This window comes from Danio rerio, chromosome 2 (assembly GCF_049306965.1).
Source record: "Danio rerio strain Tuebingen ecotype United States chromosome 2, GRCz12tu, whole genome shotgun sequence".
Lineage (NCBI taxonomy): Eukaryota > Metazoa > Chordata > Actinopteri > Cypriniformes > Danionidae > Danio > Danio rerio.
The window spans coordinates 3,178,539-3,198,346 of NC_133177.1; the positions used below are offsets into that span (position 1 = coordinate 3,178,539).

General features: G+C 33.2%; 2 protein-coding genes across 6 annotated transcripts in view; one reads left to right on the plus strand and one right to left on the minus strand.

Annotated features, from left to right (window-relative positions):
• On the minus strand, positions 1-19,219 carry guk1a (guanylate kinase 1a). Of its 3 annotated transcripts, none has more exons than NM_001002126.2 (8): positions 19,104-19,219; positions 7,993-8,106; positions 7,866-7,907; positions 6,081-6,177; positions 5,855-5,993; positions 4,274-4,358; positions 4,108-4,193; positions 1-2,713 (listed from the first exon to the last, which is right to left on the minus strand). In NM_001002126.2, the coding sequence occupies exons 1-8, from the start codon at positions 19,126-19,128 to the stop codon at positions 2,675-2,677; spliced, it is 627 nt and encodes a 208-aa protein (NP_001002126.2). In that variant the 5' UTR covers positions 19,129-19,219; the 3' UTR covers positions 1-2,674. The 3 variants fall into 3 exon arrangements, with proteins under 3 accessions (NP_001002126.2, NP_001303825.1, NP_001303828.1); NM_001316896.1 differs by lacking the exon at positions 19,104-19,219 and adding an exon at positions 18,151-18,303; NM_001316899.1 differs by lacking the exon at positions 19,104-19,219 and adding an exon at positions 12,196-12,264.
• Positions 18,348-19,808, plus strand: part of zgc:63882 — a 15,793-nt gene continuing 14,332 nt past the window's right edge. For 2 of the 3 annotated variants that reach the window (XM_005171131.6, XM_068223290.2), the window contains exon 1: positions 18,539-18,729. In XM_005171131.6, coding sequence (XP_005171188.1) covers positions 18,633-18,729 — 97 coding nt within the window. In that variant the 5' untranslated portion in view covers positions 18,539-18,632. Of the gene's footprint in view, positions 18,730-19,808 lie in introns of all 3 variants that reach the window. The other variant, NM_200402.2, reaches the window with a different exon arrangement.

Consider the following 19,808-nt stretch of genomic DNA (forward strand, 5'->3'; position numbering starts at 1 on the left):
TGCATTTCACCTGATAAATAATCAGACAGTAGCAGTAGTTTTATTACACTTGCACCACACATTTGTCAAAATAATAATAATAATAAAAAAAGCAAACATTTATTCCACACATTGTTCTGAGACACTGAATGCAAATGCTTGAGATGCTTTTTCAAGGAAGAGTTTAATATGCAGCGAGGAATGAATGGATTTAGGTTTGGAAGATTCCCTAAAAACCCCCACAAAGCCTTAAATCTAATGCTAAAATTAATAATAATAATAATATAAATAAAGTTGGCTTGTAAAAAGGAGAGGTTATTAGTTATTTTAAGCGCTGGGCAAATATTAATCATGATTAAATGCATCCAATGTAAATGTTTAGTCTGACAGCATATATGCGTGTACTTTTAGCTCAGCTTTTAGCTTAGCTTAGCATAGATCATTGAAACAGATTAGACCATTAGCATATGGATTTGTATTCAGTGACGCTTATTCAAAGTTCCTGGGTGAAGCTGCGTTATTTAGCGGTTGTTATCCTGGAATGACACGTCTTGGAATGTCCAATCAGAATACAGTAATCCCTGTAATAATTTGTGTATGCGTCATATTTATTAAGTATATGCAATACACACGTGCGTTTTATATATATTTATAATGTACATGTAATAAAAACACACCTATACATAGATGTCTGCTAAATGCATAGATGTTTTGTATATATGATCAGTCTCGCATATGCATTTTGTTTGCAGCTGGAAGGGCATCCGCTGCGTAAAACATATGCTGGATAAGTTGGCGGTTCATTCCGCTGTGGCGATGAAATGAATGAATGAATTTTATGTCTAAATATAAACATTTTCTCCATTATATGCACGGACAATTATTATATCAAGACAAACTTTGATTTTGGATGCGATTATTCGTCATTAATCTTAGCACAGCGCTAGTTATTATACAACACAAACTGTACACAAGATCGTCATACGTTTCTAGAACAGCTGGTGTCTGGATATTTGGTTAAAATCGTGGCTTTTTGATGAGCATAATCGAAAATAACATCGTTTTCACACTAGATAACATGAATAACATGTTAACTGTGACTAATTTTTGCTCATGATATGGGAAAATGACTATTTTGTGTGTGTGAATCACAACATTTATACCTGCTAATTAGCATAGAGATCTCAAATCGACAGGAAAACTAATATTTTGTATTGTTTTAAAATGATACTGAATTACTTTATGCTCGTTTAATTTGAAGATGAACATTAAAACTGCTGAAAATCTGTATTGTAAGACTAAAAGTGTCCCGTGTGGCTGTGTTTAAAAGCTGCCTTACGCTAAAAACAAGAGCCCTGTTTAGGCTTCAAACTCATGTTAACGCTGGTGAACGTCATTTTGTAAATAAACACACAATATCTCCTTTAAATATGAGGAATAGGGATGTTATGTGCACAGTTGAAGTCAGAATCATTCGCCCTCCTGTGATTAAATCATATATTTCTCTAATGATGTTTAACAGAGCAATGAAATTTTTCACAGTATTTCCTATAATGTTTTTTCTTCTGGAGAAAGTCTTATTAGTTTTATTTCGGCTAGATTAAAAGCCGTTGTTTATTTATTTAAAACTATTTTAAGGTCAATATTTTTAGCCCCCTTAAGCAATATTAGTTTCGATTGTCTGCAGAATGACCTGCCCAATGACCCGACCTTAACTTTGTTAAGCCTTTAAATGTCACTTTAAGCTGAATACTAGTAAAAATATTATTTACTGTCATTATGGCAAAGATAAAAGATTATTCGCCCTCCTGGGAATTTTTCAAATGTATTAGTTTAGCAGATTCAGGAATTTTTCACAGTATTTCCTATAATGTTTTTTCTTCTGGAGAAAGTCTTATTTGTTTTATTTCGGCTAGAGTAAAAGCAGTTTTTATTCATTTATTTATTCAAAACCGTTTTATATTCAATATTATTATTCCCGTTAAGCAATATTTATTTTGTATTATCTACAAAACAAACCACTCTTTTACAATGGCTTACCCAGTGACCCGAACTTAACCCTGTTAAACCTTTAAATGTCACTTTAAGCTGAATACTAGTAAAAATATTATTTACTGTCATCATGGCAAAGATAAAAGAAATCAGCTATTAGTAATGAGTTAATAAAACTATTATGTTTACAAATGTGTTGAAATAAAATCTTTCCGTTAAACAGATATCGGGGGACAAAATATTTAGCAGGGCTAATAATAAAACTTCAACTGTATGTGAGGCATGATTCTGTAATTCAAGACACCAGCAGACCAAACACAACCATTACCATCATGTTATTAACTTAAAAAGAGCAGTTCTATGAATGAAAGCAATGAGAAACGCATTAGTAAACATGCCAGTCAGATATAACAAATCCAGCATCTTCATTATAAAACAAAAGCCAAAGCTGAGGACTTTATCGAGTGTTTCTTGGTTAAATCGACAATGTTTTTTTTTTTGACCTTCAACTAAGGAATCAAGTAACAAACATACGTGGTGGGAAAACTACCCTCCGCATGGAATATATAATGTTATCCTGCACCTTTAGGTTGTGTGTGTGTGTGTGTGTGTGAGACATTCAGTGGTTGGAAAATAAAGTCTTTCCTGGGTGGAATGTTCAGATTTGCGATCGCTGGAAGTGAACGGAGAGAGGTTTCCGTGGTTAACTGGATTTGTTGACATCTCGGACCTTTTGGATCTCCTGTTGGAGAAAGAATACGAAGCTTTAAAGTTATTTAAATGAACAGGAAAAAACACACTTGAAAAAATCTTAATATTAATAGGCTCATTTTGCAAGTCCGCTAGCTGAATAGTTGAGTTTTACCAATTTTGAATCTATTCAGCTGATCTCCGAGTCTGGAAAGGGCTTAGCTTAGCATAGATCATTGAATCGGATTAGACCGTTAGCATCTATTAGTATTTGTATTTAGTGACGCTAGTGGTTATGCAAAGTTTCCGGATGACAATCTGGAATGACCTATCTTGGGATATCTCGACTGACCTATTAGAATCACATATTCTAGACAGCCGTGTAATCTTTATTTAGATATATATTATATTTATTATGTTTATATAATACACACATACATAAAAAAATCTAAACTATACAATTTATTTAGCAGTTGTTATCCTGGAAAGACATATCTTGGAATGTCTCGACTGACCAATCAGAATCAAGTATTCCAGACAGCCGTGTAATCTTTTGTGTATATACAAACCTTTTTTTTTAAATCATTTTTTAATCCATTCAGCTGATCTTAGGGTCTGGCAGGAGCACTGTTAGCTTAGCTTAGCATACATAATTGAATCGGATTAGACCGTCAGCATCTATTTGTATTTGTATTCAGACGCTCAAAATTATTCCAAGTTCCCAGATGAGCCTGCGTTATTTAGAGGTTGTTATCTTGGAATGACATGACTTGGAATGTCACGACTGACCAATCAGAATCAAGTATCCCAAACAGCCATGTGATAATTTGTGTAATACACACATACATAATAAACAAGACTATAAAGCTGATCTCCGAGTATGTCGGGAGCACTTTTAGCTTAGCTTAGCATAGATCATTAAATCGAATTAGACCATTAGCATCTATTAGTATATGGATTTGTATTTACTGGTTATTTGAAGATTCCGGATGAGCCAGTTATTTAGTGGTTGTTATCTAGGAATGTCTCAACTGACCAATCAGAATGGAGTATTCCTGACAGCAGCTGTCTTTTATGTGTGTATTGTATATATAAAGAGTCTGGAAGGAGTACTTTTAGGTTAGCTTAGCATAGATCATTAAATCGGATTAGACCAATAGCATCTGTTAGCATATGGATTTCTATTCGCTGACATCTTGGTGATTCGAAGTTACCGGAAGAGCTTGCATTATTAAGCCGGTGTTATCTGGAAATAACACCTTGGAATGTTGTGACTGACCAATCAGAATAATCCAGAGTAATAATTCCAGATAACAACCGCTGAAACTAATAACACTGACTCATTCGGATACTTCATATCATCTCTAATGAGTTAATTTAATTTGTTGACAGAGTTTCAAATTAATCTAATATAATTGTAGAAGAGAAACGCATGTCATACATTACCTCAAGAAGAACGTCTTTTAATTTTCCATACGCTGCTTCAAGATCATCATTGATAATGACCACATCAAATAAACCAGGCTCTTTACCTGAAATGCACACATAATAGGTCAGAATGTCAATACTGCAGTATTGATTTAAAATACTTCACGCAGGAATGGATACTTGCTTATTTCCACGTCAACTTTGGCAGCATGTAAACGTTTTTGTAGACTTTCCTCCGATTCAGTCTTTCTGTCCCGCAATCGCTTTTCCTGAAAACAAAACCATACAGGAGGCATGTATGATTGACACTGATTGGTAAAAAGTAGGCATGTAGAATTAACAATTAGTGCTAGGAAAATAAAAATAAAAATCACAGTTGGGTTCCTTGGGGTCCTACTGACCCCAAATATTTACAGATCAATTACATGGGGAAATATACATTTTTTATATAATTTATCATACATAAGTTTTCACAGTCCCTTCTCAACTTTGCATTTATGCAGTGTTTGTGTGGATATTTTGTAATTTTTTTTCAATTTACTACACAAACAGGCAACTAGGGCTGTGCAATTAATTGAAATTGAATCGCAATCGTGATTTGAAATGTTGCGATTAGGTAATCGCAAGAGGCTGCGATATGAAATATATATGCATTATATAATTTCTCCAGCGGCGCAGTGGTGCAGTAGGTAGTGTTTGTGTGCATGCAAGAGGTAGAGTTTTGGTTACAATTTTAATTTGTGCTCTAGAACTAGGCCTGTGTAAAATAGGTTTAAAATTTATAAAAAAAAAAAAAAAAAAAAAAAAAAAAAAAATATATATATATATATATATATATATATATATATATATATATATATATATAAAAATATATAAAAAAATATAATTAACTTTTGCCATTCAATTTCAATGTGGCATCAGTTTGACCCCAAAGAACCTAAACAGTATTTTTTTTTAAAAACCCAAATCAAGTGCAGTTTTTTGTGTTTTAATATTGTTTTTTTTTTGTAAAAGTTGGAGTTTCTTGCCCCTGAGATTAAAGGAACATATACATATTTACACACACCCACACACATATACACACACACAAAGTCAGAATTATTTACCCCCCTTTTAATTAAATTTTTTTTTTTTTATATCTTCCAAATTATGTTTAACAGGGCAAAGAAGTTTTCACAGTATGTCTGATAATATTTTTTCTTCTGGAGAAAGTCTTATTAGTTTTATTTCGGCCAGAATAAAATCAGTTTTTAATTTTTTAAAAGCCATTTTAAGGACAAAATTATTAGCCCTTTTAAGCTATATATATTTTTGATAGTCTACAGAACAAACCATCATTATACAATAACTTGCCTAATTACCCTAACCTGCCTAGTTAACCTAATTAACCTAGTTAAGCCTTTAAATGTCACTTTAAGCTGTATAGAGGTGCCTTGAAAAATATCTAGTCAAATATATGTACTGTTATCATGGCAAAGATAAAGATGAGTTATTAACACTATCATGTTAAGAAATGTACTGAACAAATCTCTCCGTTAAACAGAAATTGAGGAAAAATTAAACAGGGGGGCTAATAAATCTCACTTCAACTGTGTATATATATATATATATATATATATATACACACACATACACACACACAAAAACACACACATATATACATAAATACAAGTAGGAAACATCCATCAGGGCTGCGCTGACCCCATGAACCGATAAAGGGTTAAATAAGTGTAAGGCTGATATTTGTAAAACACAAATTTCATACCAGTATGTCCATTGACGGGGCCTGGACGGACACATAGATGGGGTTGAGATCGGTCTTCTTGATGTTCTTCACTCCCTGCATGTCAATGTCCAAAATGCAAATCAAATTTTGGGCCTGAACTGCCTGTACGGCTGCTTTACTGTGAACAGGGCACAATCTCGTTAGTCATAATGACATGCATATTTCTGAATAATGATAATTTAAAAACATCGTTCTGAAGACTTACCTCGTCCCGTACATGTTCCCTGAAAACTCTGCACTTTCAATGAATTCCCCTTTTGCTATGCTCGTCTGCATGACCTCCCTGCTAACAAAATGATAATCTGAAAAACAGCAATATTATTATATATATATGATTTTCAAAATTCCCAGAGACACATTGTAATTATCAGTTATATTTTTAATTTTTCCCAAATACTATATTTGAGTATGTACTTTAAAAAGAGAAACGGTACTTTTCATTTGGTCAATATATATATATAAACTATTAATTGATTGCATTTACAAAAAAGTACTATATTGTGACATATATCGTTATCATTACATGAAATTTGTTTTGATTGAACGTCTTAAAACGATATTCAAACTCAAACAAAAAATGCTCAGGGGTAACTTAAATATTAAATAACTTAAATATTATATATATATATACACATATATATTTTTTAAATTATATTTACACACACGTATATATCTTTTTCTTTTTTTCAAAATTTTTTAGGTGCCTTGGACTGATTTACTGATTACGCACCCTTCACTTGTTCTGAACATATTTGAGTTTCTGTCTTCTGATGAACAGAAAAGAAGATTTTCTGTTTATATATTTTGAGGATATTTAAAAAAAAAAAACCTGCAAACATGTAACCACTGACTTCCATAGTTTTTGTTTTTCCTACTACGGAGGTGAATGGCTACCGGCATTCAACATTTTTCTAAATATCTTCCTTTGAGTTCAACAAAAAAGGAAACTTAAAATTTTGGAACCACATAAAGGTAAAGGTAAATTTTGCCTTTAAGGAAGACTTTTATGCCCCTTTTTACAAGATGTAAAATAAGTCTCTGATGTCCCTAGAGCAGGGGTGGCCAAACTTTTTCGTATGAAGGACCAAAAACCAAATATCACGGCTGGGCTAAAGGCTAATCTACAAAACTATTTCCCATTAAATTTGCCATGGGTAATTTTCTAATTTATTTCATAATATTTAGAAATAAACAGAAAATATGACATTAAATTGTATTACCTAATGCAGTATGACTTTTAAAATGAGAGCTTTTGGCAACAAAAATCATTAAAAAAAAATTAAATTGTTTAAGTGGAGTTCAATGCTGAATATCCTAGTCAAGCAGAATCTGCCTTTGACTTGATTTGCTCACCAAAGTCTCTGGATTGTCGGGTGACAGTGTGTACATTTAAACAAAATCTGATTAATTTACATAATTTAATTGAAAGATTTAATTTCAGTTAGCTTTTAACAATAAAACAAACAAACAAACAAACAAAGGGTTACATTAAATTAGAATTGACAATCTCTAAACATCCCCATTATTCTCAGATGGGATAACAGGCCAAATCAAAGGTTCTACAGTTGGCCCGCGGGCCCTAGTTTGGGCATCTCTGCCCTGTTTAGGCTTTGATCCTAATTGTGGAGTGTTGGTGGCTGTTGCTTTAAATTCAAATGAGATTGGGCTCTTTACAAAAGAGGGCGGAGCTACAATTGCCTGTGTGTCAGCATAGCAGCAGAATTAAAAGCAAAACAAACGTCATATGCTAATGAGGGAGATACATCACTAGTGGGCGGGGCTCCTTCTTTGACGAAGTACAAAGAGAGAATGTCAATCAAAGTGTTTCTGCAGACTGTTTATATCAAGTCTGATAATAAAAATGAGAATAAATGAATGTTTACCATTAGAAGGTGGTTATATTCATACACTGCTGCCATACACCTGTGTTTAAACCCCTTAAAAAGTGATTTTTGCATGATAGGTCTCTTAAAAAAATAAAAAAACTGACCTTTGCCGTTCTCTTCTCCTGGACGTGGGTTTCGTGTTGTATCTGGTAAAAAAGAGAATTGTTGGTTACAATAAAACCCTCATTTCTTTTCAGCATTTGCACTTGTATTACAGACAGTGTGACTCACGAGAGACGCTGAATCCAAAAACACCGTTGAACTCCTTGAGCAGTTTCTTCAACAGAGTGCTTTTTCCAGCCCCGGACGGTCCACTCATCACCACAGGCCTCGGTCCAGCCATCGCTGACAACAGAGAAACAGGTTACATTAGGAAACATTTCACTTTTTCAACTCAGATTTCCGAAAACAGTAAGCTCATCTGTCACAGTGGTGTAAAGTCACAAAATACAAACACTCAAATTACTGTAACTGAGGGTTTTTCCTCATGAATTGTAATTCACTAAGTAGTTTTTAAACTGTGTACTTTTACTTTCCCTTGAGTACATTTATAGCTCTGTATCTGTACTTTTACTCCACTACTTTCCTTCAACCTGCAGTCACGACTTTATTTTGTTCTTGTCTATGGTGATTATAAAAATCAGTCCTGTGATTTCCATCCTTCGCACACAGACGGTAAATCACATCATAATGATCTACCTCAAGACATGGGCGATTTATAACAGCAGCAAACTGTTTGGAAGCATTAAAAGCAGGGCTTTACATTAACACCCGCCAACCCACCAAATGCAGGTAGATTTCGGCGTTGGTGGGTAAGACAGACACTCCCACTAGCCACTTTGGCTGGTTGAAAATAATTTCCCAGATAATTATTCTTAAAAGCAGGGTTCGACAATAAGGATGGTCCAATATGCATGCACAGGCGATCGAGAAGCAACACGACTGACAAAAATAATTGCGTTCGCAACTTCGCGCTAGCAAAGCAGGTGAATACCGGATGAGAGGATAATCACTCGCGCTAACAGCTGAGGTGATACGCGCGACTGTTTATAACGCGTGTACGCTCCCGTTTCCTTTTGTGAAGCAACTGTGTCTAGAAACACAACTGATGCGATCGATTGTTTTCCAAATATACTGAACAAAAAGGGAGGAGCATGCATCCACAGTCTTGCTGCTTTCAAGAGTTCCAGAGTTGACTTATTGTAAGCAGCGCCAGTTGCTTTTGGTTCAACCATGCGTGTGTGATCATCCTTTCATCATCACACAGTATGTTTTTTACCTGCTTTCCTTTGCATTAATATGGTTTAATTATCTTTTTTTTTTTTTTTTACAATAACATTGCTTTAATGGGAGAATAACTCCCTATTTACAGTATGTGTAGTTAACTGGTGATCTGGGACCTTTAGCCAGGACACATGACTGCATATGTTTTGTTAAATAAAAAGTATAGTATTCAGCTATATTTTGCATGTTTTCACACATTTAAAATGTGTGGCTAAGAAATAATTAACTGTTTATTTATGGTGTGGTCAGAGATAAACAGGGTAGATCCTTAATTTTGGGCTCTGAAAATTATGAAAACTAATTGTAATATATGAAAGCCTGACCCGTTTGCTCATGATTATTAAGCAAGCTCATACACGACACACAAAAAGTGAAATGAATGAGGAGGCATGTAGAGATAACGCAAACGCTAAATCAAGTCATTTTAGCATGTCAAAGTCATATTTATGTGTATAAAATATATTTTCCCAACAATAAAATTGTGGCTAGTGAAAATGGCGAGTGGCTAGTAATGTTGGAAAACTACTAGCCACATTGGCTGGTGGTCAAAAAAGTTAATGTCAAGCCCTGATTAAAAGTGTACAAGATGTCCAAAATCTTTACACGCATTGACCTTGAGACTGTTTAGATGCAGGTCACTGATGAGAAGACGGCGGATGTTTACTGAATGATGACCGAAATGGCAGCCAGCAGGCAAAAGACGTCAACATGACGCTAGAATGACGTTGTACCCCAATGTCGTGGGGACGTTGCATTTTGTTTGAAAATGAAAATTGGGTTGACGTCAGAACCCAACCTCAGGCCGACAACGTCAACGACCAAAGTGCAACCTAAAAGCAACCAAATATCAACATCTAATGATGTTACAGCTTGACGTTGTATGAACGTTACCACTATGACATCTATCAGACGTTTGATTTTGGTTGCCATACCCAACGAATAAATGTCAGCAATGGACATCAATAGGACATCGAACACAACCTAAAATCAATGTCATTATTAAGCATCAAAATAACGTTGCCATCAGGCGCTGGCTAGACATTGAATTTTGGTCACCTGACATCGCAACCTTAATCTAACCTAATATTAATGACTTATAACGCTGTGTGCCTGCTGGGCAATGACTAAATGCACTACAGAATGTTACGTTTACACACACACATCCACAAATGACATGTGTAATAGTACTTTTACTTACGTATGACTTTCCGCCACTGATCATTCAATATATACACACAGACTATATAATATATACAAAATAAATAAATACACAATCACGCACAGATATTACAGATGCATGCAGACATTTTTAGAAAAGTACAATGTAAAAATGTGTATGTACGTAATCAGAGTACTGTACCAAATTATTAAAAGTACATTGCAATTACATTTAGAGTCTAGCATTTAAAATACTTAAAGAAATGCTTTTTGTGTAATGTTTTTAATTTAACATCTGTACATACTCATCCATGTCACTTCAATACTGTACATTTCTACTATGCACTTCTGCAATTTAACTTGCAGTTGAATGTAAAATGTAAATAAAGACGTTGAAGTTACAGTTATTAAGGCCACTAAATACAAAGTGTGACCAATGAGACTAACCCCAACAATAACATCATTATTACTTAGCACTATTTAGTCTCACTATATGTAATAAAAATATGATATTTGCAGCTGATTTTGCTCTTCAGCTCTCTTTTTATTTTTAGTTTAGTGATATTTCATCTTGTCTCAACATGTTCCAACAAGCCCGGTAGCAAAACAGCTCGTTAGACCCTGCTAATGAGTTAGTCCACCGAGGATCCTTTAAACACTGCGATAGCGGAAAAATGAGTGTTCTGTCACTACAACCATTTAGTTGAGCACAGAAGCTAATCATCCAAAGACATGAGAGCAAATGGATAGATCAAACCAAAATATAAGGATGTGCAATATATCGAAGTTATCCAAATATTGTGAAATAAACACTAATAAACCAAATACATTAAAGCAAATCAATGGGTCAAACGAAAATATAGGGCTGTGCAATATCATGGAATGATAAAAAATATTGTCATACACACTAATAATCTAAATACAAATATATATATACACACACACACACATATATATATATATATATATATATATATATACATATATATATATATATATATATATATACATATATATATATATATATATATATATATACATATATATATATATATATATATATATATATATATATATATATATATATATATATATATATATACATATATACATACACACACACATTTGTTTACATTGTTAAAAAGGCCTGATTTTAGTTTTATACATCAGTTAAAAAATGGTCGTTAAGTGTGTGTGTGTGTGTGTGTGTGTGTGTGTGTGTGTGTGTGTGTGTGTGTATATATATATACACAATAAATATATACATAATACATAAGCAGAAAAAAACTAAACATAAATAAAAACAAATACAAAAATAAACAAAACTTTATATAAAACGATAAATAAATAAATATAAAAAGAAGTAAACATAAATAAATACAAAAAAAATGAAATATAAAATAATTAAATAAAATATAAAAAGTAGACAAATAAAAACAAAATTATGAGAATATAATAATAATAATAAATGGAAAAACTAATAAGTGCATTAAAGTTTAAAATAATAAAATATGAATGACAAATACTTTATATTAAATGAAAAATGAAATTAAATTAAAAATGCAACATTTCTGTTTCTATACATAAATAAATATGGACCTAAATACAGAAATAAAAGCAGCAAGAAAAATATATAACAATAAATATATACAAACTAATTAACTGAAATTTAGGATAAAATATGGATGACAAGTACATGTAGGAAAAATATAAATGAAGCAGAAAATAAATTAAGATAAAAACACATGACATGCATTATGGTATTTATCTATTTATCTTCATACAATCATTTATTTATTTAATTTTTATTCATTAAAAAAAAAAAAAAATATTTTGCAGGTTTTGTCCTTCCTACTCTTTTGGTATCAGCAGTGTTTTTAAAGCCACAAACAATATTTTAGTACATTAACACTAACAATACATTACATTAAAACACAATAACAATTTCATATATCAATTTACGTCACAATCCGAGCTCTCTGTATCTCTTACCTTGTTTGTCACTGTGGTCTGTGTGTGCAAATGAAAGCTAAAACACGCACAGTGCTCAATATGATCTGAATGTCTGTGTGTGTTTGCATTATGATAATATCCTCCTCCAATCAGCTCACTGGTAGGAAAACTCGTCAAACTGCCCAGCCTACTTTTCACAAGTGACTGCCACCATATCAAAACATTACAGCAGTCTGACTCAGCAAAGGAAAAATCATCTGCTCTGGGCTTACAATAACAAGACAAGAGCGCACAAATGTTCATCCATTACACTTTTTTCCATAATGATGCTCAACTACTTAAAATACAGAATAATGGGAAACATAGCAAATCCCTTATTTTAGCTTATACAGATTTTTATTCTTTGTTCTTCATCTGTGTAAAGCTGCTTTGCCATGATCTACACTGTAAAAGCGCTATAAAAACAGACAACGACTATAAAGGCTTATAGTAAACAATAAAATATATTATTACCAGAATTTATTACCAAAAATTAATCCAAGTGGTTACAATTGGATTAATAATTATATAATAACAGTATTATAAAACTAAGCTTTGGACAGCAAAATTACAAATGCTCAAAAAAAATGTCAAAAGATTAAAAGTTTCAATTTAACAAAAGAAAAGGTCCAGTACAGTCAACCAAAACACAACACCTTGTCCTATTATTTCACATTTGCATTGATAGCGGCCAATCACAGTTATGCATTATCATAATATTATGCATAATATTATGATTATGATGATTTTTGACAATATGTGCATTACTGCGAGGATTGTGTTTGGGGTTGACAATAATAAAATACTATTAATGGATAATTTAATAAATAATATGAATAAAACTCTTGTTATTACATTACTGTGATGGTTGAGTTTAGGGTTGGTGCAGGGAAAGACAATAATAAAATACTATTAATGGGTAATTTAATAAATAATATGAATAAAACTCTTGTTATTACATTACTGTGATGGTTGAGTTTAGGGTTGGTGCAGGGAAAGACAATAATAAAATACTATTAATGGGTAATTTAATAAATAATATGAATAAAACTCTTGTTATTACATTACTGTGATGGTTGAGTTTAGGGTTTGGGCAGAGATAGACGTTAATAAAATAAAATTAATGGGTAATTTAATAAATAATATAAATAAAACTGTTATAACCTTAACAGTGAAAGTTGGGTTTAGGGTTGAAGTAGGGGTAGACGTTAATAAAATACTATTAATGGGTAATTTAATAAATAATATGAATAAAACTCTTGTTATTACATTACTGTGATGGTTGAGTTTAGGGTTGGTGCAGGGAAAGACATTAATAAAATACTATTAATGGGTAATTTAATAAATAATATTAATAAAACTGGTGTTATTACATTACTGTGAAGGTTGGGTTTAGGGTTGAAGTAGTGGTAGACATTAATAAAATACTATTAATAGGTTATTTAATAAATAATATGAATAAAACTGTTGTTATTACATTGCTGTGATGGTTGGGTTTAGGGTTCGGGCAGGGATAGACTTTAATAAAATAAAATTAATGGATAATTTACCAAATAATATGAATAAAACGGGAGTTTAGGATAGGGTTAGACGTAAGTAAAATACAATTTAATGTGTAATTTAATTAATAATATAAATATTTCTTATTAATTTCCAGTTGTATCCCTTCTAGCAAAAACCTGAGTAAATGATGGCAGAATTGACATTTTTGGGTGAACTGTCCCTTTAAGTTGGAAATTCAATAAATAACAAACGCTTATATATTTGTTCAAATGGTCGAACAACAATTGGTTCAAAATGAAATTCGCTCTTGGGTTCAATATGCCTAAAATAAGTTGAAATAACGCAACTAAAATGACTGGACATGTGTGTCATAATTAAAGTTTTGCCTTCAATTTTTTTTTTGTGTGTTTTTTTGTTAGTTCAAACTACTTATTTAACAGCCCGTTTCCACTGACTGGTACAGTACGGTACGGGTCGGTACAAGTCACCTTTATCAGCCTTGCATTTCCACTGCCTAAACCTTTTGGTGGGAGTGGTGTAGCACTTCTCACAAAACAGATGCTTTATACAGATAAATACTTGTGTATAAATGTTCATTACTAACCTTTCCATGAACATGATTTGATTATAACAGCAGATCAATGACAGTGTGAAATAGGCTACTGTAACGTCTGCAGTTATATAAAATAAATAAATTAATGCAACATATATGAACACATACAGACCCTTACAGTTTCCCATATGTTACCAACTACAGAAAAAACTACACACAGCAAACATTTAGTCCTTATTTAGGTTAAAAAACACAACAGGGGAAACATATAGCGCACAGTCAGAGCAAAATGTGGTATGGTACGGTTTGCTTTTCGGTACCTTTTGACAGTGGAATCGGCCATAAAAGCATACCGGACTGAACACTACCACTTAGTAGAAACGGGCCATAAAATGAGCTAAAACAACACATTCACTGAAGGTTTTTTTGGGGACAACTCAATTGTTTTATGTTCAATCCACTTTAAATTTGTAAGAAGTATTAAGTTAACTTAATCCCTTCATGTTGCCTCAACACAAATCGATTGTGTGGAGCCCAGCATTCTTTACTTGTAGCTCTAATTCAGTGTCCTACACAACACTGCCTCAACCCATCCATTATATGTGGTCTGACCTGTCTAATTAAATAAATAAATGAGCTCCACGTGTGTGACATGAACATTTTAATGGAAGTCATATGGTGCGACCCCTGGACATGTGATTTGATTTAGTTGGTCCTCTAAACAGCCGTTTAAAGAAACAGTTCACCCATACATACAGAAATTAATTTACTCACTATTTACTCTTCCTCAAGTGGTTCCAAACTTCTACAAGTTTCTCTCTTGAGTTGAAAACAAAAGAAGATGCTTTTAATAAAAGCTGAAAACTGGTAACTTCCATAATAGGAAAAACAGATGCTATGCAAGTCAATGGTTACAGGTTTCTAACATTTTCCAAATGATCTTATTTTGTGTTCAACGGAAGAAAGAAACTTTTGAAACAAGTAAAGGGTGAGTAAATGATGACAGGACTTTAATGTTTGGGTTAACTGTCCCTTTAAATGAAAAAAGGTCACAAGACTAGTGGTTTCTTCTCAAAAATTGAATTGATAATTCCCCTGTTTTCCCACATGAAAAATACAATAGTTTTTTTTTACTATCTAAATTATTATTAATAGCATTAGTAAAGTATTAACAATAGTAAACTGCAATGAATACTGTGTTATTCTTCACTACAGTAACTGTGGTTTACTGTATAATACTGTACACTATAGTACAGGTGATTGGCTGGGCCATTCTACCGCTTGATTTTCTTTCTCCGAAAGCCTCTCAGAGTCTCCTTGGCTTTGTTTTGGATCATCGTCTTGCTGAAATGTCCACCCTGGTTTCATCTTCATCTGCTAATGTAGATGTTGGACTGAAGCAGCTGATATTCATTTACACCAGTGGTCATCAATCTCGGTCCTGGAGGGCCGGTGTCCATGCAGGATTTAGCTCCAACTTGCCTCAACACACCTGCCTGGATGTTTCAAGTATACCAAGTAAGACCTTGACTAGCTTGTTCAGGTGTGTTTGATTAGGGCTGGAGCTAAAATCTGCAGGTCACTGGCCCTCCAGGAACAAGTTTGGTGACCACTGATTTACACTGAGGAAGGGCAGAGGGTTGCAGAAGAACTACTGAGAGATTTCAGCTGCTGTCTGGGCTTTCATACACCTCCCTTTCTTCATGTGTTCAATAATACTTTCTCTCTCCGTCATTTCATTTCATTACATATAACTTAAGTTTAAAGAAATTAGATTTGTTTTCCTTGCACATAAGAATTTCTTTGGTTGCTTTCAAAAGTCCGCTAAAATTTTCAAGTCAACGGCACCTTTAGAAATATGTTTAAAAATGGTGTTCAATACTTATTTTCCTCACTGTATGTGCATAATATACATTATTGCATAATTAATATTTTTATATGATAATATTATAGCCTACATTAAGCCTTATACCTTAAAAAAGGGACTTTGCTATAAATGATTATAGTATTTTTTAATGCGGGGTGACCCAGTAATGAATGATGACAAGCCTTTAAAGGACATTCATTGCACAATGGGGGGGGTTTTTTTCGTAGGAAAACTTGAGCTGTGTATCAATTTTCATCCCCTTAACATCTCTCACTGTCTTCAACTTAGTTCAAAGAGTTAGTTGACGCCAAACTTAAAAATCAAAGTCATTAAAAGTCATTCACTCACCTTCAGGTTGCTTCATAAATTATATAACTTTCATTCATCTTCAGAACAGAATTCAAGATATTTTGTCATCACTTGAAACACTTGAGGACAAAATATCTTTAGTGTTTAACAGAATAAACGTTAAATGTCTTATTTAGTGTTCAATAAAATAAAGGTTTGGCATTACTAGTGGGTAATTAAATGGTGAGTAAACTTCATTTTTGGGTGATCTGCCCCTTTAATTTGTCGCCTCATCAATTTATTAAATGTTAGACTGATAAAATGACTATGTTACTATTGTGTTTTAACATAGGCTATTAAATTAGACATTAAATTTAAAGCATTTTCCACATGCAACATATCTATACACAAACTAAATACATGTACCCAGACATAAGCACAGTGTTGTACTGTTATTTACACACACTATATTACACATCTATTACATGTGTATGATTCATTCATAAAGCAGCACGTTCACTTTAAAACAAGGACACAATCAGCTAAGAGAGTAATAGTAAAGAAGGCACAATTACGCCTTATGAAAAATCATAATAAATCATTATAATTTCATTCATCTTCAGAACATAAATAAATATATTTTTCATCAAATGTGAAAGATTTCTGCACTTTCACTGAAAGGCTATTATTACAAAACAATTCAGTACAAAATGTCTTATTTAGTGTTCAATAAAATAAAGGTTTGGCATTACTAGTGGGTAATTAAATGGTGAGTAAACTTCATTTTTGGGTGATCTGCCCCTTTAATTTGTCGCCTTATCAATGTATCAAATTTAGACTGATAAAATGACTATGTTACTATTGTGTTTTAACATAGGCTATTAAATTAGACATTAAATTTAAAGCATTTTCCACATGCAACATATCTATACACAAACTAAATACATATACCCAGACATAAGCACAGTGTTGTACTGTTATTTACACACACTATATTACACATCTATTACATGTGTATGATTCATTCATAAAGCAGCACGTTCACTTTAAAACAAGGACACAATCAGCTAAGAGAGTAATAGTAAAGAAGGCACAATTTAGCCTTATGAAAAATCATAATAAATCATTATAATTTCATTCATCTTCAGAACATAAATAAATATATTTTTCATCAAATGTAAAAGATTTCTGCACTTTCACTGAAAGGCTATTATTACAAAACACTTGAGTACAAAATGTCTTATTTAGTGTTCAATAAAATGAAGGTTTGGCATTACTAGTGGGTAATTAAATGGTGAGTAAACTTCATTTTTGGGTGAACTGCCCCTTTAATTTGTCGCCTCATCAATGTATCACATTTAGACTGATAAAATGACTATGTTAATATCGTTTTTTAACATAGGCTACTAAATTAAACATTACATTTAAAACATTTCCATATGCAACACATCTACACACACACACAAACTAAATAAATATATGCAGAGTCGGGGCACACTGTTACACATCTATTACATGCGTATGATTCATTCATAAAGCAGCACGTTCACTTTAAAACAAGAACATACGAGGGTAATAGAGTAAAGAAGGCACAGTTATGTCTTAAGATTATAAATCAAGAGTATAACTTAGTGCTCAGCGGCTGACGTTAAACCACAACAGCACTCAACGTTAACTGAAGGAAAGCTGATGCAACTGACGCCCATTGCGTATGATATAAACGCCGCAGCTCATTTAAACTCACCCGAAAAAAGCCTGGAGATAAACTTCACATACATCAGGAGAAAAGGCGATAGAAAATGCGGGGAATGTCTCTCTCCCTCCGCTAAAAACCTTCCTCTTTCGCTCAGGTGACTGGTTTTCGCATGAGAGCCATTACTGATGCCCGTGTGACGTCATCAGACGCGGCCGTTTTCGCAGATCTACAAAACATCCGTGCGCGGTCGCGCTACGCCGCATATTTTCTTTATATCGTATGCTTTTAACACCGCAAGCAGAGTTTAGTTTTTTGAAACATAGACATTTTGTGGTGTCGAACTGAATTGGTATTGTTCGACAGGATATTTGAAGGCTTTTAAAAATATTTCACACTTAAACTTATAGCTAAAGATAAGCGGTTTCCCGGATGTTGTGAGAAAGCGAGGCCCAGCTCTTCTTCTACACACGTGTAGGTATCTCAGCGGTTTTAGCCACGGAAATCTGTAGGACTGAGCTGATTTTGCAGTCATGTTTGGCTCGTCGAGATCTGGAGGGGTGAGAGGCGGCCAGGACCAGTTCAACTGGGATGATGTTAAAGTGGATAAACACAGAGAGAACTACTTGGGTGAGTATCGAGCTAGCACAACTAGCCGCGACTAGCATCTCAGCACTGTTATTGTGTCTGTTATAAGCGGAATTTCCAAAATATATTAAACTAATATATATTTCTTTGTACTTCACAAACTTGAAGTACATTAATTACACGTTATAACAGCAAGCAGCTTACAGACTTGATCAACCTGTTCAGGAAGCTTGCAGGAGTTATCATTTTAAAAGCAGACTCGTATATTAAGTTAAGCAGCTTGATTGTATTTCTGAGAAGATGCTACTTTTTAAAATAACATCAGCACGTTTTTGTCTCTGTCAAATTGTCTTATAGTTTATCATTTCTTTTCTGAATAAATCCGATCATACATGAGTTCGTTCATACGTTCTTACCTTTGTCCGTGGTGTGAGCTCTCATCACATCGTCTGTTTATTTTGTGTGTCGGACACTGTTGTGTCTTTGGTTAGTGTGTGGACGTGTTGAACTTTGCTAGGTACCTAAAATACCTAGAATCGCATGGGACGAGCACACTAGCTGGTCATTCTATGAATCCTACTATGGAAAAGGCTCGGCGTATTAATATTAATAAGGTCATGTGGACGTTACTTGGTAGGAGTTTTACTTCAGCGCATGCGCAGCTCATTAATATTACTGAGTTCATGCTAGGACTATGAATTATTCATATTCTCTGGTGACGTCAGTTCACCTTACGGGCCAATCGTGACGCAAGCAGTGTAATATTCATAAGATGACTACATTCATAGTAGGATTTATAAGTTGGTGTAGCGTGTACGCATTTGACGTACTACTGTTTTTTTAATTATTGCAAAAGAGCCTATCCGACTGACCTTTCATTTAAAATACAAAACTGCCTGCTCATCTTTTTTTTTTCTCAGTCAAGTCGATTTTTTTGAGTTGTTGAATCGTACCTGGATATCCATTACCTTTAAAAAAAAAAAAAAAAAAAAAAAAAAAAAATATATATATATATATATATATATATATATATATATATATATATATATATATATATATATATATATATATACACACACACACACACACACACACACATATATATGTATATATATTAATTA

What these genes read in the sequence shown, in the direction of transcription:
- guk1a (NM_001316896.1), bottom strand. Translation starts at nt 18,184, where the DNA reads ATGTATGTGAAGTTTATCTCCAGGCTTTTTTCGG. An exon ending in TTTTGGATTCAGCGTCTCTC is followed by an intron (nt 7,908 to 7,992) that starts GTGAGTCACACT and finishes CTTTTTTACCAG; the next exon opens with ATACAACACGAAACCCACGT. An exon ending in CCCCGTCAATGGACATACTG is followed by an intron (nt 4,359 to 5,854) that starts GTATGAAATTTG and finishes TTTTGTTTTCAG; the next exon opens with GAAAAGCGATTGCGGGACAG.